General features: G+C 39.6%; 1 protein-coding gene across 2 annotated transcripts in view; it reads left to right on the top strand.

Moving 5' to 3' along the window:
* LOC119905037 (inactive dipeptidyl peptidase 10-like) overlaps positions 1-26,958 on the top strand; it is a 122,363-nt gene that overhangs the window by 15,218 nt on the left and 80,187 nt on the right. The window contains exon 1 of one of the 2 annotated variants that reach the window (XM_038721729.1): positions 14,552-14,681. The exons of the other annotated variant lie outside the window; for it this stretch is intronic. Coding sequence (XP_038577657.1) covers positions 14,625-14,681 — 57 coding nt within the window. The 5' untranslated portion in view covers positions 14,552-14,624. Of the gene's footprint in view, positions 1-14,551; positions 14,682-26,958 lie in introns of those variants that run through there. 2 annotated transcript variants of the gene reach the window in all.

Genomic DNA, 26,958 nt, shown 5'->3' with positions numbered 1-26,958 from the left:
CCACAGGCCTAAACACAAAAGATAATCAGACTTACAAACACAAATCAATGTGTTTGAACAAAAAACACAGTTGAAAGTCTTTAATGTTTATGTAAGTGTGGGGGCAAATAAAGAGAAAAGTTGAAAAAGAAAAAGCAGATGTTCAATTAATTGCTACTGGTGGCCAGTCACAGTTGGAGCTGAATAAAAAGCACTGAGAGAGACAGAGATAAGGAAGGGCTGAGCAGCTTCGTAAGGCCTCTGACTAATCAAAGCTTTTGTAATGAACTCTATGATCCATGGCTTCTCTCCAGGTGCTAATATGGGAGGTTAGAGAGAGTGCATATGTGTATGTGGAAACTGTAAAGAACTCTGAAAAACTATGAAAAAGTATTTTTAAACTTGTAAAACCACAAACAATTAATTCAGCCTATTCTATTCCCAGGGAATCACATTTGGGCACTTGGTCAAGACCATTTGGTGTTGCTTTTTGACACCCTTTCATGTTGTTCGTGCATGTGTAGAGCTCTGTGGTCAAGTTAGCAAAAATAAATATGCAACTCCCGGTCAAGTTATCAATAATAGCCACCCTGCCCAACCACCTCCTTACTCTTTAATCTGCACAAAACCTGTTATTAAACTACTACAGCTACACATTTTAGCACCTTTGAATTTGTGATTCATGTCTTGAACTATTAGGTTAGAGAGTGTCAAAGGAGAAACTGTGAAAAAGTCATTATTGAAGTTGTGGTTCACTCTCAAGCTTAAATTACACCTGAAATCTAATAATTTTTAAAGTTGCTTTAAAAATACGCTTATTTGTTTTCCTGCCGAAAGTTGACGAAGATTGTAAAAATGAATCTACAGCCATACGTCGGTAAGCTTACTTAGTTCGTTAACTTAATCAACAGCTAGGAAACGACTAGCTGGATTGTTACCAGCACCTCTAAATCTCACAAAATTATGTTAGTGTTTTATTACCCTGACTTGCACTGAATAAGGAGTGTACTTGCTTTGTTGTACAGTATCAATGACAATAATGAAATTCTATTCTATTCTTTTTAAATATTAATCCATACAAACAAGTTGTAGTTTAGCAAATCAGGTACATTTACAGCTACAGTAGGGCTCCAGCTAATTTAGCGTAATGCTGGCATAAAGACTGACCAGCCACCTGGAAGAGGAAGAGAAGACACTGCTGGCACCACCATGCCCTTTCATCCACATTAAGGACGTCCTTGTGACAGTAGAAGGATCTTTATGTTTCTGGATATTTTCCTACTGCCACACACAAACATCAAAAACCAACCCTTTTCACAATGACATTTTTTTCTTTTGATATACATTATACAAAAGAGAGCTTACTAGCTGAATTTTGATTCTTTAGACTACTATCATGCATATGTTTACTGTCAGTCAAGTGAAATATACATTTTCTAGGCAGTGTATGCCAGAGATGCTCAAATCCAAGTCAAGTCTCAAGTCTTTGAGCTAGAGTCCAAGTCAAGTCTCAAGTCTCTGAGCAAGAGTCCAAGTCAAGTCTCAAGTCTCTCGTGGTTATAATGAATGTTGTATCACCTGCTGCGTTCAATCCAGGTTGCTAATAAAACTGCATAGCTAAAAGGAATTCTGTAACTGTAACCTGTTTTTCATTTACAGAGCACAACCATGTAATGTACAATTAAATTATTGACGGCTTATTAAATACTGTAAGTCAAAACACTCACAAGACTCTTAAACCCAGTGTAACGTTAACTAAATAAAACTGCGATGTTGCATAATCAACAATAAACCTGTAACCTGTTTTTAACTTACAGAGCACAACCATGTAGCCTAATGTACAATGTGTCTACAATTAATGACAGCTTATAAACTACTGTAAGTCAACAAACCCTGTTGACTCTCAAACCCAGTGTAAAGTTAACTAAATAAAACTGTAAAGTTACATGGTCAACAATAAAGCCGTACCCTGTTTTTAACTTACAGAGCACAACCATGTAATGTTCAATGCAGTTAAAGACAGCTTATAAACTACTCTAAGTCAACACAACCCCCAGACTCTCAAAACAATAAAGCTGTAACCTGTTTTTAACTTATAGAGCACAACCATAATTTGCAATGCAGTCAATGGCAGCTTAAACTACTGTAAGTCAACACACCCTGCAGACTCTCAAACCAGTGTAATGTTATAACTAAATAAAACTGTAAGGTTACATGATCAACAATACAGAGTAGACACTAATATACACACTATGAACAAAACAATATAGACATATTGACAAATAGTGCAGTAATCAGAATGCAAAGTTGAAGGTGGATATGATATACAGGTACACATACATGCATACACATGTACACAGCGTGATGGAGCATAGTGCAAAGGTCGTTGCTGAAGCAAGAAGCAAGCTAACGTTAGATGGTCAATGCTGAGCTGGTGGTGTTTACTCACCACAGGTTACTAACTTATTTGCATTCAGCGCGTCTTTGTGTGGGTCTTGTTGTATGAAGTTCTAAAGCCAAAGTTTATGATGAATCGCACAGCAGCTGCCGGTGTTTTTTGTCCTCTCTCACGTGCAGCCGCGCGCAGCAGATGTTATGTGTTACGTAGGAAGGTTATAGGTAATGGAGGGAGGGGAATAACGGTAAGCTCATCAGACGTTTCCTAAAAATAAACATTGTTCACGAGTCCCGCACCACGAGTCCAAGTCGAGTCGAGTCCTGCTCGCAGTAAGATGCTGTTTCCAGCTATTGGTTAAGCAACAAACTAAGCTAAGCTAACTGGCTGCTGGCTTTACAGACAAATAAGTGGTACTATCTTCTCATGTAACTCTCAGCAAGACATAGAAAAGGTGTATTTACGCCCTGCCTACTAAACAAATGTTTACTTTTTCATATTTCACTGTTACACAGGTAGAAGAAATGTGGCTAATTTCAAGGCAAATGAATCACAAAGACTTAAATTTGCTCACAGCTTTACTACAAAGGGTGTAAATAAATGGAGTTTTATTGGCAACTTTAAAAGTCTAATGGGCTTTAATTCAGTTTCTCACTCTGTGACATTGCTTGGAAGTCAGCATCAGCCAAACACAAGTTCACTGAGTCTCCTCCAGCACAGCAGCACCTCTTACTTTAATTTTGATAATCTGTCTAAGCAGGTTGATTTGACTTTGAACTGCTGCTGCGGCAGAGTCGTCATCACACTTTGAATCCCTCCCTGTGGACTGAAACCCCTCGTAATTTTCCTTGCTGTCTGTCAACCTTCCTGCTCCTCGCGGATGCCTTGACTTATAGATGTCAGAAAATTGCAACTTTAAATCTTCTTACATGCAAATTTAAGATCTTTAACAACAAGCTTGTACTGCCTCAATGCTAGCTTTTGGTCTCTTATAGTAAAAAATTCACCCTAAAACACTCTCTGTTGGTGGATCTGTTTTTTTGTTTAGTGTATTTTGATTCCTCTTAATGGATTCATGGGCAAACATAGATGACTTGACATTATGTTGAGTTATTTCCAGCCACTACAGGTAAGTTTCATATCAGAAAATATTTAAGTAATATCAACAGGAAATGTCAGGTTTTATGGTCAATACCTCAGAATCAGAGGGTTTACCTCTTGATCCTCTATTGTGCTCCAGGGACCAATTTCTACAACTACAGTGTACTTAGAATGCAATGCCTTACTAGAACACATTTCTATATAGCATGCTCTACCTGCACATGTACCATACATTCAAATTCACTAACAATAGATAGGTAGACAAACACAAAACAAATACATGTATATGTGTGTGAAAAATAAAATACCTAAACTTTAAATGGTGCCACGTGTAATTCCTGGCAGCATACTTCAACCAAATAGGAGGCAGCATTTCACCTCCTCCTCCCCCAAATCCAGGCTACGCTCTCTGCTCTTTTCTAATCAACAGTTGAGTTAATTTTTTAGCCCCGGATGTTGCCGCTTGATTACCACACAGGAAAAGGCTGCTACCTATACCGTGAACAAATGGACCGCAGAAGAAGAAATTATTACAGCATAAGAATTTTGAGCTAACAGCAGCAGAACAGCAAAAACGTCTTGTTCTTTCATTGAGAGCTACTTGAGAAATAATCGTCGTTGGCTGAGCCAGTCAGAGGCAGAGTAGGATGGGTCATGCCTTCGCCATTATTGGAATCAAAAATGCATGGACAGCGGGTTTACATGCTAATTTCAGTAAACACATCGAGGTCTTTGAGATGACTTTCATCCAACTTAACTGTTGCAATTTCACAATCTGTTGAAAAGGTACAGTTTTTGAATGTTTTAAACCAACATTTCAGCCCATATCTCACACAATGTAGCTGAGCATTCGTTTGTTTCCCAACTTGCAAGTGCATTTTCTATCCAGATCACTAGGAAGGACATACCTGAATATTCTTGCTCGTTTTATACAATAAACAAATATACTAGCAAAAAATTAGATAATGTACAGTAACATCAATATAGATAAATATAACTGATAATAAAACTTTAATGAGATTTAGAAAAATAAACATATCCCACCTGACGCAGAATTAGAAACCTCTGTCAGTCTGATTGTCCTTTTAACACAGAAACCAAGTGAATTCAGCTCAGTGGGCCTCAGTGTCACCACCAGACAAATTCCCCCTGACGCAGAATTAGATTCAGACTAACGATGCCAAGTGAAACTGGGTTGACTGATTTTACTTATGAATGACACCATTTTTCAAGTAGTAAAATCAGAACAGAGTGTGAGTGTGTGCATGTGTGTGTGCCAGGCGTCTGTTTACTCTGAACAGAAAAGCCAGCCAGCCAGACGAGCTGGTGACAAGAGCAGGAGAGGAGGCTAGCTTTTACTTCCTTATTGTACTTTTTGACCACATTGCATTGCAAAACAAATGCATTTTTCATTGTTTTTGGACAATATTATACACTTGTGAGGCTGAGAAATATTTGGACTTGGGAAGAGGGAGCGTCTTGTTGCTGCCTGAGTTTGATGCTTCATATTTCATTGTTTTGACTGGAGAGACAACAAGATGGACCCAGAGCTCAGGTTCCTGGAGGTGAGGTGTCAATACTGTCTTATTTATAGAAACCATCACGCTGTGGTTCTTATGGAAGGTGTTGAGTGAGTGTCATGACATGCGGGCCTTCAGCTGTGGCTGAATATTTTAAACAAAAAACATCCTAAAGCTTCCTTTATAGCCGGAGAATCAATTGAGAAGAGTGACTTGAGTGTGTTTTATCATGAAGTCCCCAGAGTGTATGGTACCTCCTGGGAGAGTCGAGGCTCTGAGAAACAGAAACGCATCCTCTGGGACTCAAAGTGCGTCAGTACTCAGGCAGATGTTGTTGCATAAGAGAATGATGAATGGGCTGTAGGGTGTGCTTCTGTGAGATTTGAACACAGAATGCTTAGCCAATGGAAACACTCTTCACCAGATTTGTTTTTTTGTGGAGTTCCTAGCCTATAATGAAGCAAAGAAAGCTTGAAATACCTGAACAAAATAACAAATTATCTTTCAGAGGAGAGATTGTGTCTGTTGATGGTCTAAATCTGGTGTCAAAGGCTTTTCCACATGACAACAGCTAAACAGAAAAATATGTAATATTGGTTGGGTTGCAACTAACAATTTTTTTCATTATCATTTAGCTTCTGGTCATTTTCTTGATTACTGGATGAATGGTTTAATCTATAAAATACCCAAAACTTCCTAAAGCCCAATATCCATCCATCCTTTGTTGGGTGGCCATGGCTTTGCAAGGTAGTCCAGATGTCCCTCTCCCCAGCAAGGCTTCTGGCACAGCTTCTTCTGCACCACAGACAGTCCGGTACAACTCTGTATTACTGCTGACGCCGCACCAATCCGCCCTTTCCACCTTATGCTTTAAATAGTTTGTTTTGTCCGACCAACAGTCCAGTCAATGTCATACTCCATCTTATCATAACTCATAAACAAGACACCAAGGCACTTGATGAAAGTAAAAACCTCCAGGTCTGAGGCAGTTGTACTCACAGTGGATTGCCTCTTTTGGGTTGGTAAACAAGTTTCTGTTCAAACTGAACAGGTTCAAACATCTGGAGGTCTTCCTGAGTGAGGTAAGAAGAAGCTTTGGATCCAGAAAAAGTGGTTCATGTTCCCACTAGTTGGTTGACATTAGCTTAAAGGGGCTATATGTAAGTTTTTCAATGAAATTAATTACATTTTCATTGCCTTATTGTCAATGGGCTCAAAACTCACTTAGAAATGATGCACACGCCTGTTTTCTCCGTTGCTTGCATCAGCCACTATTCGGCTTTTTAATGTGAAGTCTTCAGCTCCGTGCGCGCTCCCGAGCCTCTCTCAGACTACAGCAACAACACGGCAGCTAACGACATGCAGTCCACTAACACCGTAAAACAACCGGCTCCCAGCAAAACACAGGCTCCACGTAAGGATACACAACAACAATAAAAGTTTATGTGCTGAAGCCCAAACAGGTTAAGATGATGTCGAGTAAGAACAAAGTGAACATTTGTAAAGCTGCAGAAACACAGAGAAAGTCACGTTAGCTCACAGGCTAACGCCGAGCAGTTGCTAATGTTATCCGGTGCACAGTTATATAACGTTCGCTTTCCATGTTACTTTACCAACTAACGCGACCTATGTTACTATCCTGTGTACCACTGTTGATTTAGCCTGCAAGAAAGGATCTAACGGTAAAAAGCAAATGTGGAGCGATTTGTTTACTAATGTTAGCCTACAGTTATGCAGCCAGGAGCAGCCAGCTAACGCTACAGTAGCTCAGACCTGCCGCTGATTGCTTCGTAACGTTCGGTTTAGGTTTATTGTGGTTTTTATATACAGTCTATGGGTTTTACCAATAACGTTACTCAGGGACACAACTTCTCCACCTCAGTCGCTGTAACTAACGTCACCCACATAAAACACTGAAACAAAACGGCCAGAACAACCCAGAGGAAGAGCCATCCACTATCACTAGTTACAGTAAAGTTACTTGCTGCGGTCTTGTTATTATAAAGTGTGACACAATCTCGTTTTAATATCCAGTCCAGCTCATTAACCGTTTCGTTATCATCCAATACATGTAGCTGTGCTGACATTGCTGAGCCTCCGGTGAGAGATTCACAGATAGTAATGATAGTCACTGAAAAGCAGCGGGCGAGCTAAAGATGTAGCATGTCGGCTAAATGCAGGAAATGTACCGTGATCATGTAACGAGCATGGATTAGTTCAACCTGCAGCTGATAAAACTATTACTGTAACGTTGCAGTGGGAGTTTACCTGAGTTTCCAGCTCTGTCTGATCTCCCTGCCTGCCTATAGCCGCTGTCACTCTGCCTTTTTTCGAGAGTATTGTGCCGATATGCGGCTGGCTGCGCTGAATGAAGTAACGTTACGGCGCCGGTGTTGATCTGCCTCTGAGACGGGACGGGAAAGTATCAGAGCCCGAACATGTCTGAGTGAAAAGCCACAGCCTGCGTGCTGGTGTTCCTGCGTTTATTGTGGTATTTCTGTATGAAACTGATTGTGTTTTGGATTCTGCTCGCTCATGAGTTCAAGCGAGCACGCATACGAGCACACACCTGGTTGCTACATAATGCCCCTTTAACCCTCTAGATGATCAACTCTGTTCTAGTCAGAAAAAACATGAACTGGCTTTTTACTGGTACATTCAGAACTTATGAAAGTCAGCATAATTCAGAAGATTTATTTTGTTGCAAATTTGTAGACATGTTCAGAGTCTTGCTCCTGCTGGGTAAACCAGAGCTGTGTCTAAATTGGGATACTGCCATTAGTTCACATGTAGTACACTGTGTACACTATGTACTCTAATTCGCTATGTAGTGCGTGAATTTTTACTGGGTAGTGTTGTCTAAAATCAAACACTGCTGTTGTGCAATAACCGGAAATGATGATCACAACATTCGACCGCTTCTTCTTTTTCTGCAGCTTCCTCGGTCACCATTTTCACAAGTTATGCACTCAAAATAGTAGATTTAATACTGAAAGAGTGTGAATTGAGACACAGCTCAGGTCTGACCTAATCTGCAGCCAACATTGACCACCCAGTTCTGGTTGGGTTGGATCCTAGAGGTCTTTGGGTGTAATGAAGAGATCTGCAGCTAAACTCTTATAATCTAATACGACTCGCGTCACATGGTGAAACCACAGTGGCAAGATTTACAACCGTGCAGTTTGTTTTTTGACGGTAAAGAGTCTTTCTCAGCATACTCGGTTGAATGAAGCCCAACCATTCTTGATCTAGAAACGTACTCTAAATATATAAAATATCCACGTGTATCATCATGGAGATGACTAATATGTTAAGCAGGTACATGGCTTTCATCTTCCAGCTGCACTACACTCCCACACACGTTTTTTGTGCCTGTGCTGTTTGTAATTTTGCATTTCTATAAATGGACATTTAGGCCTTGGGGACATTTAAAGCATTAACACAGTTCAGTTTTTAAAGCTCTTCTGCTGCAAAACACACTGAAATATAAATTAATATTCAAGAACGGGACTTTAAACATTGAGTATAACATTTATATTATTGTGATTATTTATAGGTTGGTCTTTGAGTAAATGTCTATCATTTATAACCAAATATGGAATAAGATCAAAAGATGATATGTAATGAATGTTTCTTTACTTTATGTAATGGGCCATTTTTGTTGTTGTTGAGAAAATAGTCACCTTTGTGGGTAAGTGAAGGACCCTGCTAATTTGAAATAATGAGAAATATTCAGAAACACACATCAGACAACTAAACATTTTCCTCTTAGTCTCTATTTGTGAAATGCTGCAGTCAAACAGTGTAATTAAAACTGCTAGGATGGCATTTTTATACATTATTTAAAGTGACTTTGAAATACTGAGTTATTTTAATGCATTGGTAGGCTACTACTACTACCCTGCATAATTTTTTTTATGGCTCCTGGGCTGAAACTTGTAAATATATAACAGGGACTCGGAATAACACCTAGCTCTCAACATGGATGCCCAACAACATCACATATCCAGAAAGAAATGGTACCCAGAGTTTGGAAAATTGTGATAGTGAACAATAATATGGAGCTCAGCAGCCACTTCACCACGGCTATGAGGCCTCAATAGATAACCATAACCCTGACCCTCACCCTATAAGGGTCCCTTTTATTGTGCCTTGGTAATGTCATATCATTTAGATCCTAATTATGAACAATCAAGTCGGAAACTGCATCTGCCCTCTAAGTGAAAATTCTATTAATTCTGAGATATTTCTGGCCGCAACTATATCTTCCACTTAATGAAAAGGTTACATTTAACTCCAATCTGATTCCAAAATAAGCTACATAGTTTATTTGTAACTGGTAGGTACAGTTAAATAGCTTATTTTGGCTTTTTTAAATGACATGAGTACAAGGCTAACAGTGGAGGTAACCACTTTGGAATAAATACCAGAATAACAGGTGGTTTTCCTGTTCTACCCATCCTGCCAACATTGCATGCAATACTGACCTGAAATCTAGAGTCAAGGAAAGACTGAAAGAAGTTACTGTAGGAAAAGACAGCCACATCCAACTAAAGTTACATTAGGCTATGTAATTAAGAGACTTGAGGGGCCAGCTGGATGTTTCATCCTTTAGTTAGGATTTAATGTATCCCAGAGAGGAAGAGAAGAAGTGAAGCACTTTTCCTCAGTGTTTCAGTCTTTAACTTACTCTTATCAGGACTTAGCCTCAGATCCTTCTGGGTCAATTAACCCACTTTGGAACCTGCCTTATCTAAATAAGTCTTTTCAACTGAACCTCAGTGGTTCCGAACTCAGAGCCCTGCAGGTTTCCATCCTGGCAGCAGGTTAATTACATTCACCTGACATCCCAGGTGTAAATCAGTCCCCGATTAGACAGCAGGAATGAAACCCAGAAGAGTTTGAGGACCTGAGGAGGAGAGATCTCGATAATTTGGCTCATGACCCATTAAAGCAAAGTGTTGCTTGCCTGCTGCCTCTGGTGCAGGCTACACAGCATTTGGTGCAGCGTGTTGAAGCTTTGCAAACACATAAAATAACAAACATTTCTCCCACTGAAAGCTGATTCATCCAGGTGTTGATCCCAGTGGTTTAAAGGCTAAGCAAAACTGGTGTTAGAAGGTCTTGACACAACCAAGGAAAGAAAAATCCTCAGGTTGTTGTGTTGGATTTTTAGAGGCTCAAAGGTACTTAATATTTTACAAGAAAAAAACACAAAAAAGAAATATATCAGAAAACTGTAATAGTACACGAAGATAAAACTGTTTAATACATTATCTTCTTATGCAATAAATCAAATCACAATAGCAATAAATATTTGGTTATGCAGTCTCTATATTAACAGTGGTAGTTGTTACAAGCCACACATAACAAATGCACATAGATGAACAACAGTGCACAATTTTAAACTCTGACAGAAAGGCATGAACGCTGCTGCACAGAAATATGCAAGCCCGGGAATGCAAACATGCAGGAATGCTAGAACTAGCAGTGCATGTGCACACACAAGCACAAATTCATGAACTAGGTTGTGGTCCGAAGACTGTGGAGGAGATTTTTGCCTCAGAGACATGAGTAAACTCCAGCAGAGGTCAGAGAGAGAGAGAGACAGAGATCATTTCCATGTGGTCTCTGATTCCACCTGTTAAATATTTAATGGATAAGGGAAGAGAGTCCAACCCAAGGTTTGAGGATCTTTAACTCCCTCTTTTCTACTACCTTCCTACTTCTCTTCCCCTACTCCATCTCCATCCTCCTACTCGCTTGTTACTGCTTCCCCTATGCTTTCCTCAGAATTTTCGATCCATTGCCATTTCCTGCCCTCGTTCCCTGCTCGTTGTTGACCTCGAGCCTTTCCCCCAGTCTTCATTCAAGCACTAACACTGCTCATTCAGCTTCCACCAAGCATACATACTTATGTTACTGCACATCAGTACTATCCTTTCTTAACCCCTTGAAGCTGAATTGTGAAGATCTCAATTGCCATGTTAAAGACTCTGAAACTGTAGAAGGCAGTTAGAGATAACTGTCTCCAACTGGAAAAGGTGAGGGTAGGTAATGGCTGTATTTCAGAAGCATTTTTTTTATCTGTTGAAATCTTTACATCCTGTGAAATAATCTGGTATCTCTGGCTGTCGCAGGCCTTTACCTATCTACCTACCTGCGCTTAGCGGCAACCTCCGGGTCTGTAAGTGCAGCCAATGCACAAGTACCTTAAACGGCCAGCAGACTCCACAGGTTGCTAAAAGAAGTCAGATTGCATTGGACCCAATGGCAAAATGAGGCTACTTCTCACCTGATTTATTACCTCAGTAAATACTTTGAGTTTATGGTCTCAGTCCGTAGTTTCAGTTCTTCTTAAACACAGCATGATGTTCATTTAGGAAATTAGGATGAAGAAAACATGAAGTCATTAACTAAACACAGCATGTCTTGTTTGCCAGCATGTCCACCTTTGATGTTTTATGAACGAATGGATGAATGAACAAAAGAAAAGTAGTAATTGGAGACCTTGTTACATTGTTTGTGTTAAAATGAGTCAACTTGAAACATTGATCAAGTAAACTAGAGACCGGTGGTGAAATGTAATTAAGTACATTTACATGAATTTAATTACAAATTTGAGATTACATTTATTCATTTAGCTGACGCTTTTATCCAAAGCAACTTACAATTGCTATATACAGGTGAAATACAGAAATGTCAGCCCTCTGAAAAGTATAATTATGCATATGTACTCAGTACTTGGTTTGGGCCCCTTTTGCATGAATTGCTGCCTCAATGCGGTGTGGCATGGATGCTATCAGCCTGTGGCACTGCTGAGGTGTTATGGAAGACCAGGATGCTTCAACAGTGGCCTTCAGCTCTTCTGCATTGTTCAGCTGGGTTAGGGTTAGGAACACATTTGTGGATGTGTCACAGTGGGGAATTGAACCTGGGTCTCTCACATCTCACCATTCCCACCCCACTACTTTATGTAAGTGTAAACTATACCTTTACATGTTGGAAGTCAATATTGTACTTTTTACTACATTTATCTGGAAACATTAGTCACCGTTTATTTTGCAGATTCCGATTCTTAATACAAAATATGAATCAGCTAATGAATCATGTTGTATTATTATGGATTAAGTTACCCGGCAATACTGTATATAGAAAAATCAGCTCCACCTTTAGTGTTGACTAATGCATCACTAATCCAAAATCCAGTGATGTGATATTTGTAATTCTGAAAGTCTGCATAATGAGTACTTTTTGGTACTTTTTCCACCACTGCATTTGGTCCTAAGAAGTATAGACATACAAGAAGAAACACACATCAAATGCACACAGGAGGAGACTAATATCCGCAGGCTGGTTTGTCTTTTGCTGTCTACTCCTCGATCTTCATTTCCCCACCTCCTGCTATCGTCATTATTTTTGGATGGGACAGTGTGTGTGTGTTGGTTAGGGGTTTGTGTCTTCAGGGCTCTCTCTGTGACACCTATCAGTTTGCATTCAGTCACGTGGCAGCAGGAATGGCCAGCTGGTCACTGATCTGCGCTATTGTCTCCCTTCGTTCCCCTCTGAATGGATTTCAGAGGACGCCTGGGTCCAGTTCATTCTCTGATGACACGCTGAGCTTTAATCCTATCCTTTATTTCTGAGTGATATTCTAATACTGGATATCACAGAAGAGCTTTTATTCCCTGAAGCGATACTGTAGGAGTAGAGTGACACCATGAGGGGTAAAAATACCTTTGGGAATATCACACTGCTATACAAATGATAAGTCACAGCAAAAGTATAAATACCAGTTCTTCATCATAGAAGCCGGTACTGTTAGGCTGTAGGTAAAAGATCAATGTGTTATTTTAGCTTTTAGCATTAGAAGTACCTTAAATAGGGTCACTGCAAGTCTATAATTTGCCTTTAGAGACATACTTAAAAGTTCTGTGAAAAGAAAGTGATGGGATGATTTAATATTCTCTTATTTAACCAAGGAATGTGCAGCGTAATCTGTAAGTAAAACGGATTAATTAAAATACAGAAATGTTTTTTAGTTTAATTAATGACTAAAATAATGACTGATTTCAAGTTTTTAAATTTCCTTCATTTCTAATTGCAGCTTTAATTAATAGGGGACTCACAGTGACCGTGTAATACACTGGCCCTGGGACTTCACGTAAATATTTGACATTTTCTGTGAGTCTATATAACACCGAAGGTACTTTGTTTAAATATTTCAATGTTCTGCTACTTTATCCTACTGCACTATATTTCAGAGGGAAATATTATATACAAAATAAAATCAACAAATAAATGATAATCTATTATTATACTTTATTTATCCTTACACATTAATTTATGAATAATTATAATAGCCTAATTAATATTTATATGTGAATCTGAAATAGGCCATTCTGTATAAGGAGTATTTTTATCTTTGGTTCTTTAAGTATATTTTGATGCTATTTTTTACTTAACTGTAGATGTGAGTACATCTGTGAGTACCACAGAGTGAGTACCACAGAGTGCCATCATTAGGATATAGCTCTTTCTCTGTACCTAGAATTTGCATGAATCATATTATTTTAATAATTTCTATAACTTTGAAATACCAGTAATACTACAGTAGGCCAATCGCACTACAGGCAGATAGATTTGTTTTTTAGCACCACGGACAGCGCTACATTCACTCAGGTTTGTGACATCGGATGTTTGCATTGATTAACAAAATAAAAGCCTATCACAAAAACAGTATGTAATATAACAGGATATATATATTGTTCTGCACAACAATTGCCCTCGGGTTAAAGCATCTTAAATCTTTCTTTATATATTTGTTTTGGATTTAATTTCCTTTTATCATTTGTTTTTATTGAAAAGCACTTTGTTTGGAAAGTTGCTATATAAATAAAGTTTTTATTAGAATATCTTATATTAATTTGGGGCTGCAAGGGAAAAAAATACAACATAATAATCAACTTAAATTTGTATAGTGCATTTCTTAACAAAGTTACAATGTGCTTGGCAATAAAAAACAAGAAAAAAAGCAAATATATAGAGTAAATTATTTGTTTGTACTCAAAATATTAACTTTCACTGAATATTGATGTTTGTAATCTACAGTATATGCTATATATGCTTACCGTTACCAGTCCTTACCGTTTACCTTTTAATATTTTAGGCAATATATTTTATATTTGGACTCGATATATTTCCTACTTAGTAGCCTACTGCAGCTGCTGCACATTTCTCTTGGGATAAATAATACAGTTGTTTCTTACTTAAATGGTGATTTGACTGAACAGAAGAACAACAAAACAAGAATCAGAAGAACAATGATGAATGAAACTTAGAGTAAAATATACAATGGCAACAAAGAGAGAGGTTAAACCAGAAGAAACACAATAAATATTCAAAAAAGGCTTCCCATATAAAACTGAAACCAGGCCTACAAGAAAAATACTCTAAATATAGCTTATGAAGCGGCCATTATTTTGAAGGTCGTCCGGGAAGTCTCCCTTGTCTTGACTCCGGCTAGCTTGCCGCTCCTGCTGCTAAATTGACGCGCCTTCAGGTCTGGATGTTATTACCGGGAGAGCCGCTGGATCCAGGCTGAGAGGAAGGATTCTGGCTTCGGCACAATGACAGCGTCCAAAGATCCGGTAAAGAAGAAACCGAAAGAGGCGCAGCAGGATGAGGTACACGCTCAAAACCAAAGAGACATGTTTGTTTATATTCATGCAGCTGTGAAGAGAGAAATCTGCTTTGGCGCCACAGTCCACCCTGTGAGTCAGTTTGGACAGACACTAGATGCGCTTCGCTGGTGCTGGTGCTCGGCTAGAATATGACTGGAATATTTTGGGGAGATTATTAAAATACAGAAATGCTTTGAAGTACAGTAGGTTACAAGGCTCATTATGGGAATATTTCGACAACTGTAATGATTTTTTTCTGATTTGTTCTGCGTCTTCGTTCTGCATTTGAACATTGATTTAAGGGTTGTGACTGTCAGTCGTGGAAGAAATACTCAGATATTTTACTTAAGTAAAGAGTAGCAATACCACAGTGTAAAAAAATACTCTTACAAGTAAAACTGCGTCAAAATCTTAGTATTGGGATAAGAAGTGCTCATAAAGCCCAATGTTCCATTTAAGAATCACGTTATCAATATTATTCCTGTATTACAATTAGTGATGCATTTATGTGTATGCCACTTTAATGTTGCAGCTGGTAAAGGTAGGACATAATATCAACTACTTTAGATACTGCTTTGTAGGGTAATCATTAATAACAGCCTGCACTTTATATTTTATATTAATAAATTGAATCTGATACATATAAATACATGTAATGGAGTAAAAAGTACAATATTGGCTTCCAAAATGTGCTGGAGTAAAAGTAGAAAGTAGCATATACTGGAAATACTCAAGTAAAGTACAAGTACCTCATAATTGTTCTTAAGTACAATACTTGCATAAATGTACTGTCCACCACTGCTGATTTATTCTTTTCTCACTTTGGATTATAAATCTTTGGAGTAAACTGAGTGATTTTTATTATCGTTACTGTCCATGCAAGCAGCCTCTTCTCTGGAATTAGTCTCAGAAGCTCAAGTCATTGTCCACCACAGAAGAAGAACTATGGGCTGCCTGGACATAGCAAAACCTTGAAATGACCATAATCACATGCAGTAGGCTGTTTCCAAAGCATGTTGTTGAACTATAATAATTCAGACATTACATAATTCTTTTTTAGAAAAAAAAATAATTTAAAACAGAAAATGTACATGGGATCTGATAGATTGACAATTAAATCAATAATTATGTTGATGGTGAGAGCAGTGGAAGGAAAAGAGAAAAACAATAACGAGGGTTTAGAGTTTGACGTGCTGTTTTGCTGGTTTTCCCTCTCTAGCTGTAACATGTTTCTGACACGTTTTTTGCTGCTTCCATAGGAAAATCAGTTCTTCCCCAAGTAAATACTGAATTCTGTTTCAGCCTGAGATTCAGCATCAACATTTCTTTTGCGAGAGAGACCAGCACAACAAAACCGACAAGTCATCACACACATTCAATAAATCACAACTTCGATTAAAATATTAGCAAGACAGGCTTTAAAGTCCCATTAGAGAAAACTGACCCTAGGGGTGTGTTTTCTCTGGGTTGCCAGGTTTGTGTATTGTGTCCACCAGTCTCAGTCTGTCAATATAGTTCATATTTTTCTTTCCTTTGTCTTCTAAATAGCATTTAGTATTTCTTTGAGTTTTTGTATCCAGCAGTTACTTTTTCTTTGACTTTAATTGGTCCAGATCGTGACAGCCGTGCAAAGAAGGTGTTTTCAGTATTATTGCTCTTTTTGGGATCCATTGTTTGTTTGTTTCTTTGGACCACTCATAGCCGATATGTTGTTCAGTAGAATTGGTTAAATTGTGGTTTTGAGTGTTTATAGCCAGGTTTAGGTTGCAACACGTCCTCATACCTACACAACAAAATAGGTTGATCGTCACTGATTCCCAAAACGACATACTGTATATTTCAAAAGTACCAGTCCTGTGACAAGCTTACTGGACCATATTTACATAAAGTACCATAAAACTTCAATTAAAAGCAGAATCCCATTTAGATGCCTGTCCTTTTTTTCTGGCCTGGTGTGGCTACACACTGTGAGAAATAAACGCAGGTCTCAATTTGACACCTATTCTAGTATTAATGAATGAATGTTCTCTGGAGGTATAAAACCACGTAAAGCCCACTGGGTCATCCTGTTGAGCTAGTTTTAAGCTGCTTAGATCACACATTTAAATATAAATTTTTAAACTTATGTAAATATGTACTTGATAGAAATTGTTACATTGGTCAGATTCTCCACGATTCATTCACTTAATTTTATGGAAACGATGAGCACAAGTATAATTCCTTCAGATTTACAGGCATGATATGGTAAACAAGAAAGTCAGGAAAAGAAGTTGTGACTCAAATTTTCATTAAGTAAGTAATTAAGTAATATTCATACTGGTTTAAATAAATAGTAACCTATTTCTCATCTTTGCTGAGCGAGAGCTTTGTGGGACAGAAATGAATGGCTTGTCGCAAATATAGGCAGGGTGAGGTCAGTGAATAAAGCAAATAAAAGTCCGGGCTATATTAATTCAAGTTTTACGGTTAGTCACGTGACATAAGTCAGATGACGTTAAATGTGGGATTAACGTTGTGAAATGGTCATAGTTTGGTTAGGTTTAGGCAACAAAACTTGCAAAACTTTAACTTAAAATAAGTCAACTTTGACGTTCTTTCACAAGGAACTCGAACCTCATCATCCATCCATCCGTCCATCCATCAACCCCACCCCCCACCTATACTATGTCACCTGACTTCCTCCTTTGCTACCGTCATACGGTCACTAGAGATTGTGGCCACAATAAACGTAAATATGGGTCATAATAAGCTGCTGCATAATCAACCTATATGGCTGTTTTTTCTGGTGAGGACATGCTGTTGGTGTAGACAATATGGGGATGTGTGCGTGTTTTATGACATAGACATAGACATTGTGTCTTAGGTCATTGACAGCCCAATTAAAGTAGCTTGTAGATGTATTTTTTTGTCTATTTCTGTGCTTGTTCAAGTAAAAATCGGTCTCCATTTTCTTGAAATGTTAGCTTTTTCTGAAAAATCAACATTATCCTCTCCAGATTCAGACTGTCGATATGCTTCTTTGTCTCTCACACACACACACACAAACACAAAAACACTCGTAAACAGAAACACTGACAAGCATACTTGATTTCCTCGCTTGCTTTACTTTCCACTGAAGTGAGTTTGATCAACAGACTGTTACAGTGAGGTGTGTCTGCTTGCTTACACACACACGCCCACCCATGCACGCACACACACACACACACACACACACACACACTGAGCATGCAGAGAATTAGTTCAGAGATGTTGAACTAATACTCAGAGAGGAGTCGATAGCCCAGTGGTGTGCAAAGAATGTGTGCGTGAATCAGTTTTTCCTGCTTCATTAATTAAACAGTTTCCACCTCACCAACAGTACATGTGATACAGATTATTCCGGACAGATTTGATCCTCCTATCCTCAGTGTCAGAGCAGTTATTTCCAAAAGGGTTTTATGATTATAATCCTTCAATTACATTAACTAACTCTAATATACAGAAGTGTAATGCAGTGAATCTACTGTTGTGGTTCGTCAATACATTTACATTTACTCATTTGGCAGACGCTTTTATCCAAAGCGACTTACATTTGAGGAACATCATACAAGCATCAACAGAGCATCAAATACAGATCTACAACTGACAATACATACTAGTAAGAGCAGCAGTAAATACTAGTAAGAGCTCATAGTACATATCACATCAATGGGGTAAATACCTAGGGAAGGAAGTAAGAGTTAACAAAAAGTGCAATCAAAACAAAAAAGTGCAATCAATACAAGATCATTGTAGGGGATAGAAGAAGAAGAGCACAGGAAGTACATGTTAGAGGTTAGAAGTTAGAGGTGTTATAAGAGGAAGTGTTCTCAGAAGAGATGAGTTTTCAAGAGCTTCTTGAAGTTAGAGCGGGACGCCCCTGCTCTGATGGCGTGTGGTAGCTCGTTCCACCATCGTGGTGTCTCAGATGAGAATAGCCGGGACTGGGATTGCTTTGTGTGAATGGATGGCAGAGCCAGGCGGCGTCCGTTGGAGAAGCGTAGCGGCCGAGAAGGAACGTAAGTTTGTATTATGGAGTTTAAAGTAGATGGGTGCAGACCCAGTAGTCACTCTGTATGCAAGCATTAGTGACTTGAATTTGATTCTGGAGGCCACGGGGAACCAGTGGAGGTCACTGAGTAATGGAGTGACATGAGTCCTTTTGGGCTGATCAAAAACCAGATGCGCTGCTGCGTTCTGAACCATTTGTAAAGGTTTCACCGCACAAGCTGGAAGACCTGCTAGGAGGGCTTTGCAATAGTCGATGCGAGAGATAACCATGGCCTGTACCAGAAGCTGGGTGGCGTACTGAGTGAGGTAGGGTCTGATTTTCCTTATGTTGTATAGAGCAAAGCGGCATGACCGAGAGACAGCAGCAACATGGTCTGAAAAGGACAGCTGGTCATCAATCCTGACACACAAGTTTGGTTGCGGAGTCAGCTTGTAGTTTGATGTTATGGTGGATAGATTGCTTGGCTGGAATGACCAAGAGTTCAGTCTTAGAGAGGTTTAGTTGAAGGTGGCAAGCCTTCATCCATGCAGATATGTCCGATAGACAGTCTGTGATCCGCACCGAGACGGTGGGATCGCCTGGCGGGAAGGATAGGTAGAGTTGCGTATCATCTGCGTAGCAGTGGTAAGAGAAGCCGTGCGAGCGAATGATCGGCCCCAGTGAGGTGGTGTAAATTGAGAAGAGAAGGGGCCCAAGCACTGAGCCTTGGGGCACCCCTGTGGAGAGGCAGTGGGAGGAGGATAATTGTCCTTGCCACAAAACATTGTAGGAACGCCCCGAGAGGTAGGATTCGAACCACAGGAGTGCTTTACTCGAGATGCCCATTGCTGAGAGAGCGGATAGCAGGATCCTATAGTTCACTGTGTCAAAGGCAGCTGATTGGTCAAGCAGGATAAGAACTGAGGATTGGGCTGCAGCTTTAGGGCTGACCTTAGGGCTTCTGTTACAGACAGAAGAGCCGTTTCAGTAGAGTGGGCACTCTTAAAACCAGACTGGTACGGATCTAGGATGTCATTCCGTGAGAAGAATTCTGAGACCTGTTTGAATACTGCCCGTTCAATCGTTTTGGATAAAAAAGGTATAAGAGACACTGGTCGATAGTTCTCAACTTGAGTTGGGTCAAGTGAGGGCTTTTTGACCAAGGGTGTAACCCGAGCCCTTTTGAAAGTGGTTGGGAAGATTCCTGAAGCCAGAGAAGTATTTATCACATGAGTGATTGTCGGGACCACAGTAGGAGATATGGCTTGGAGGAGATTCGTAGGAATCGGGTCCAGTGGGCATGTAGTTGGACGGCTACGGGTCAAGAGTTCTGATACTTCGCTCTCGAGAGGAGTAAACGAGGAGAGTGAACAACCACTGACCTGGGAGGGCAGAGGAAAAGATGTAGTAGGAATGCTACAATTGTTGAGTTTGAGTGTTTCAAAGAATTGGCTAGTTATAGCCTCCACTTTGCCTGTGAAGAAGGCAGCAAAGGTATCAGCAGACATGTTTGTGGGTGGTGGAGGTGGAGGAGGCTTTAGTAGCTCTTTAAAAGTGGAAAAGTGGAGTCAGTGGCACTGCTTATTCTGTCATTATAGAAAGCAGTTTTGGCAGCACTGATGCTTGTTGAGAAGGAAGATAGGAGCAATTGGTAGCCCTTAAGGTCGGCGGGGTCTTTGGTTTTTCGCCATTTTCTTTCAGGCGCTCTGAGATCAGTATGGAGCCCATGGATGGTATCAGTTTGCCACGGGTGGGACTGGTTTGGTCGAGCAGGCTTGGTGGATAGAGGACACAGGCTATCCAGGCATGAGCTTAGTGTAGAGCACAGAGATTGTGTGGTATCATTGACCTCAAGTGAGGAAAATGGGTTGAGGGAGGGTAGAGCGGAAGCAAAGTCAGTATCTTTGAAACCAAAAGGGTTCAGGCTGTTTCCAAAGACATTTTATGCTACTTTCTTCTTCTACATCACTTGAATTAATTTTTTTACAAATCGACTGATGGTTTTTATAATTCCTGGTTTTAGTGGGTGCCTCAGCACCTGAAACGGATGAAACATAGCTAATGTTGCCAATGGCCAAGTACATAATCAATCAGTATTTACTGCACACTGCCTACTAAATTAAAGATTATTACACCATTGTGAAGTAATTTAGGGGTACTGTGCTGAACTAAAGTAATCCAAAGATGGCAGCCAGGGACTCTTTAAAACAGTAGGTCAGACTCTGTCTCTCTACTCTCTGCCTGCTTGGTCGACTGACTGACGCAGCTGTCTTGATAATGATGCACTGCTATCCCTTTGTTAGGTAACCCAAGGTTAAGATAATCTTTTTCTTGTTTCATTACAGACAGACTGACTGACTCTATGTAGAAAGCGATGCATGTGGCTTAAATACACACAATGTGCTTTATGTTAAGTTAGGTAAGCATGTGTCTTGATTCAAACCAATATCCAATAGAATCTTCACACATGTATAGAGAGCTGAACAATAGCAATATTTGGACGCTTAGTGAATCTCTGGAGGTATAGGAAGGATATATATCCCCAGACAGGAAGTGTACTTCAGATTTGGTGTTGGCATTGCATATGTTCACACATAGTATGCCGGCACTGTATCTCCTCGGAGTATCAATAAGCCATGCTGTGTAGGCCTTCATCAGTCTTCGAAACTTCTTCATGACACCTGAACCAGCCTCACAATATTTCTTTAACAGCCATTACCAACAGACCGTTCACACTTCCTCTTCTCTGCATTCCATGACTGTATCATTCACAACATTACCGGTTTGAACTACCGTTCAAATGTAAATCAACATTACCTCTTCCTGTTGATGTTGTATCTTCCAGTATTATTTACTTAAATTAAAGAAAAGGGGTGTAAAAAACGGTAAAGGCTATTGTTTGTGGTTCACGTTTGATATAAAGAAGAACAAGAAAAACTAAGGTCAGGCAACGTTAGCAGCTACTGTTGGTATACTTTACCTAGAAGCAGAAGAGGAGGCTGCTGAGCTGAGGGTGCGACTTTGAGTAAGAAGAGCACGGATGAGGAGGAGAAGGATTATATTTTAAGGTTATATTTCTTAACATTTCGGGTGGTCATGGTGCAGTGGATAATGCCTTTGGTTTTAGAGACCTGGGTTCATTTCCCACTGCCAGACATCCACCAATGTGTCCCTGAGCAAGACACTTAACCCCTAGTTGCTCCATAGGCGTGCAACCTCTGACATATATAGCAATTGTAAGTTGCTTTGGATATAAATTCATAAATGTAAATGTAATGTAATGGCTATGTGCATTATCAATTTGATACTCCTTACTCAATTTGACGTCATGTTTAGTATGGATGGTACATTTGTATGTGATTTTGAACACAGCCTGTGAGAATAAAAAAAGTGTGATCAGTTGCCAAGCAAAAAGCGGACACTCCAGGAAGTCACTGCTCCTAGCCAAGAAACAGTCTGGCTCATGACCGCTCGTAAGATGGCAAATTTTTTTAATGCTTCAGCTTCTAAAATGGCTTAAACAAAAGAGATGCAACGTGTTAATTAGTGAGGATTTTTTCACTTTTGGAAAACCAGGTTAGCTGTTCCCCCTGTTTTCCAGTCTTTGTGCTAAACTAAGCTAACCGGTTGCTGGGCGGTAGCTTCATATTTAGCAGACAGGCATTGGAGTTGTCTTCTCATCTAACTCTCAGCAAGAAGTGATTAAACATATTTCTTAGGCTTTGTGTGAACAACCACAGTAGGAATCCCAGGTCAGACAAACTGACAAATGACAGTGTTGATGTTTTTTTCTTTACAGCAGGCGTCAATTAAAAGCAGGACAGGTGCAAGTTTAAAAACCAGAGACGTAATCATGTTTCATTTGTCTGGAAATATATCCCTATCACTGACAAAAGAGCTGCTTGTGATCAGGATTCATTTCTACAAGAACAAGTCACATACTTTGAAATTATCACGTGTTTCTTAACTACACAATAGTACAGCAGCAGTGTAGCCACCCCGCATTCAGGAGGTCTGGGTTTGAATCGTAGAAGGAACGTTCTTCCGGGGTGGTGATGGCATATAGATAAGATGCTTGCCTTTGCTGTGGGAGACCCAGGTTCGATTCCCACTGTGAAACATCCACCATTGTGTCCCTGAGTAAGACACTTCACCCCTCATTGCTTCAGAGGCGTGCGACCTCTGACATGTATAGCAATTGAAAGTTGCTTTGGATAAAAGTGTCAGGTAAATGTTTCTTGCTTGCCTCTAGCGTTGTATATGAGGGGTTTCTACTTGTAACTTTTACAGAGGAAACCAGTACTGGTGCTGGAAAAGTCAACACTCAGTCTGACACGTTTGATGTGTGAAAGAGGCTTCACACTGTCTCCCCTGATGTGTCTCTGTCTTACTCTAAAGCTTTGAAGAATGGTGAATTAAACACCATAGGACAGCTACCTATTACAGTTGCCTGCAGTGTCACTGCTGGGAACCTCTGAGCCTGAACCTCGTCCACGGCTGTTTTCTGGCCAAATCCGAGGTTGAACTAAAAGCCCTCCTTGCATTAGTTTCTCCTCTTTTCTCTCACTCCTTTTAAAGTCTTGGCTATAGGATACTTTCATCATCCTGGCCTGAAGTGAGAGTGACAAGATCAGTCTGGAGAAATGATGTAACTTCCTGACAGCCGGGTCAGAGATGCTGTCACATTAAAAGTTACAGTTTGTACAAGAGTCTTTAAGCAAACTGCTGAGTTTCTGCCTTTGGGACAGATAGCAGCATCTGAAAGGCTGTTATATGTGTCAAATCAAAAGCTCAGATTACATTCTTCAGGTCAAGCCCAAGTGTTTCATATTTATTTTATCGTGCAACTTCACTCTTAGAGCTGTTTTGGTGGATAATCACCGTTCTGTCTAGACAGGAGGAATGCAAGCTGCAGAGTCTGTCTCCTTTCACAGTTATAATAAGAGCTGGACTGCAGAATTCAAAAATCAATTCACCTGGTAGTTAGATGTTAGAGATGCTAACAAGTCTTCTTGAGTCGTCGATAAAATAGATTTTAATCTGTGTTTTATTGTAGCAGACCTAAATTTATTAGTTATGCATTTTAATAAATTTATGAGAATTGATACCCAATTATGAATTAAAATTCATAAAATCAAAATTTCCTCGTTAAGGGCACCACCAGAGTTGTTATAATCCTAGAGTCTCAGGACCTCTAGGTAGTTTTGAATAATTATACAATTATTACTAGTGATCAGTTAGTTAATAATCGCTCAATTATCTTAAATCAGTCAGTCAGTCTCATATCTAAAGGGACAATTCTCTTGGCAGGAACTAGAAATAGGCAACACACACAGCTCTTGATTATATTACAGTGAATTTATTCTCTAACTAAGGTGATAAAAAGATGGTTGGATACAGGGAACATAAACATTTGCTGAACAATGAGCCTGGAGGTTCGGTTGTTGGAAGCATTTGACTCATACGGCATAGAAGAACTAATGAAAGTAAACTAATGTCATAATTTAGGAGTTAAAATGGACATCTGATCACAGGATGTGTGTTAAGTCTTACTGCTTGTCGACAGCCTGCTTTTGGCCTGTTGCACGGGTCCCACGCTAGCTGGGTTTCCTGGCTTTTTGCTAGGGATTCTCCAGGGTTCTCCGTGTCTGATTGAAAACGCCTCCTCCGTCTGGCAATTCGGCTGTTTTCAGGTTTCCTTCGTTGTAGCTGGCGAGACCACGTGGCTTGGTCTGACCTCGGTGAAGTTGGCTCGACGAAAAAGGCTTAAAATGGAACTTGGTCGTTCCTGAATTAGTCCAGTGTAACTTAACGGACTGATAACTTTAACAAACAAAAGAAATAAAGAAAATAAAACAAACTGAAGGCAGATCGATGTCGCGGCACTTAAGGTGTGTAGCTTCAGGGCCTGTTTGTTTCGCTGGCCGAGTCTGGGCGTTGCCTGGCGAGGCACGCTGCGCGTGCCGAAGCGTCCAGAGGGCCGAGCAGGGTGGAAGAGAGCCAACAGCGAAGAGAAGAGCGCGAGCAGGTCGCGTGTCGCTCTTTTGTTGCCTGGGGCGTGGTTCCCCAGGGGGTGTCTCAGGTTTCCCAAGGGGCTGCCTTTCTAAACTTAATGTCTAAAGAAAAGAAATCTATTTGCACGTATTATAATCAAACATTTCACATCAATCGAACCTCAATGGTTGAACGGTTGTACTGTTCTAGGCATTTGGTAACAGGAAACAATTGTCACATTAGTGGTCAGGATATTTATACATTTAACGGCATTTCCGATGAGGGCATGTAATACTTATTTCGTCCACTTGGGGGAGCTCAGGTTACATGAGGAAAGCTTGGATTAAATCAAAGATCAAAGAAGTCTCTCCTTAGGAACCGGGGAATTTGTTGATTCATCCTTAAATTCAAGCTGGCGATTAAGAGTATAGTAAAACATTTCTTTGTCATCATTTCTAAAGGGATTTTGTAGGAAAGTATTATGAACAAGCATTGATTACATTAGATGAAGGAGTGTCTTGCTGAAAATAAAAACATTGCACAAGTAACTTCTTTTCAGCACTAATATCAACAACAGATAGCAACAACAGTTAACATAACTACTCAAATAGAGGCAAACGTAATCAGGTAACTAAAGATTTAATTAAATGCTTTGAGTCTTTGGAGACAGCAGTCCTATGTCATCCAAAGTTCAGTGTCTGGACCATGTCACACTTAGGTGAGACAGGGGTTTTCCTTTTTGATGTGGTAATAAAACAATTGCCACGGAAACGTGTGTGGGGGGCCAGTTTTGATAGGCTGTTCAGGGAGATGCCAATGGCTGGTTTGTGTCCCTTTGTCAGTTCAACAGTCAGGCCCCGCGTTATCAGCTTTGGAATCAAAAAGGTGCCAGTTTTATGGTCGGGATAGCACTTAGAGAAAGCAACTTTGACCCCTCCCCTTCTTCTCTGGGGAGGAGAAAGGAATTTAGGGTAGCAAATTTCCAAATTCCAAATTTATTCAATGTAAAATGCACAAATCCACACCGTTGTTCACTACATTATGTTTTCTATCCCATAAAAACATGAAATGTCGCCTCATATTACCCAGTTTATTCAGCCAATAGAAAATAATGAAGAAATAAAAAGTAGTTGTCAGTTTCCATCTGTTAATGTTTTCTTACAGAGTTGCCCTTTAGTTCTTCTTCTTTTTTTATTGTTTTATATTTTATTTTGAAAACAAACTGTTCATGCAGCGTGAGATCAGTCTGGTGAACTGAAGCAAGGACAGATAGAGGACACTGGCATTAAAATCAATACATTTTTGTAAATGATACAGAGACTGCTGAGGAGAATTAATACAAGATTACAGTTAGTAAAAGTAGCAGTGAATCAACTGTACAATCTGAAAAGAAAAAGAAAAGGAATACATGAGTTAATGCTCTAGATAATCAACCCTCGTGTACTAGGCACACCAGTGCTTTGAGCTAAACGCTAACATGTTAACAGTGACAGTGCTAACATGCAGATGCTTAGCAGCTATAATTTACTATGTTCACCATCTTAGTTTAGCATGTCATCATGCTATCATTTGCTACACAAAGTGCAGCTGAGGCTGATGGGATGTCATTAGTTCTGCAGGCATTTAGTCACAAACCAAACTATTGGATAAAATTATATTTGAACTTGATGCCGATAAAATTGGTCTTCACCAAGGTTATTAGAGTTCATCCTGTGTGGAACATATTAATAATGATAATAATAGCTTGATTTGTATAGCACTTTTCAATACAGGTAACACAGTGCTTTACACAATCAAAATAAAACAAGTCAAAATAAAATAGAGAGATAAAATCAATAGGTATCAATAGGTATAACACAGTGGTCTACAACAATCAATATAAAAACATGCATAAGTCAAAATAAAATAAAAGATAACAATTGTCATTACACAATCAATACATAAAACATAAACAAATCAATATTAAAATAAAGACAATAAATAAACTAGGCATCAAACAGTGAAAGCTTTATTTGTAGAAATGTGTCTTAAGAAGTGAGATGAATCCAGGAACAGACTGAGCCAGCTCTCCTCTGGTAGACCGTTCCACAGTGTAGGGTCCCTGACAGCAAAGGCCCTGTCTCCTTTAGTTTTTAGCCTGGACCTAGCAGCTATCTCAGTCTGTGTCTTGGCTCATTGAGAGATAAAAGCTCAGAGATATAGGAATGCCCATGCCTGGCCTTAAAAGTAATTAAAATATGTTTTAAATCAATCCTAAAAGAAACAGACAGCCAGTGC

The sequence above is a fragment of the Micropterus salmoides genome, unplaced genomic scaffold, assembly GCF_014851395.1.
Source record: "Micropterus salmoides isolate LMB-PRFRI ecotype aquatic unplaced genomic scaffold, ASM1485139v1 Ms_hic_scaffold_1, whole genome shotgun sequence".
NCBI classification, from domain to species: Eukaryota; Metazoa; Chordata; class Actinopteri; order Centrarchiformes; family Centrarchidae; genus Micropterus; species Micropterus salmoides.
This window is presented reverse-complemented; position numbering and strand designations above follow the sequence as displayed.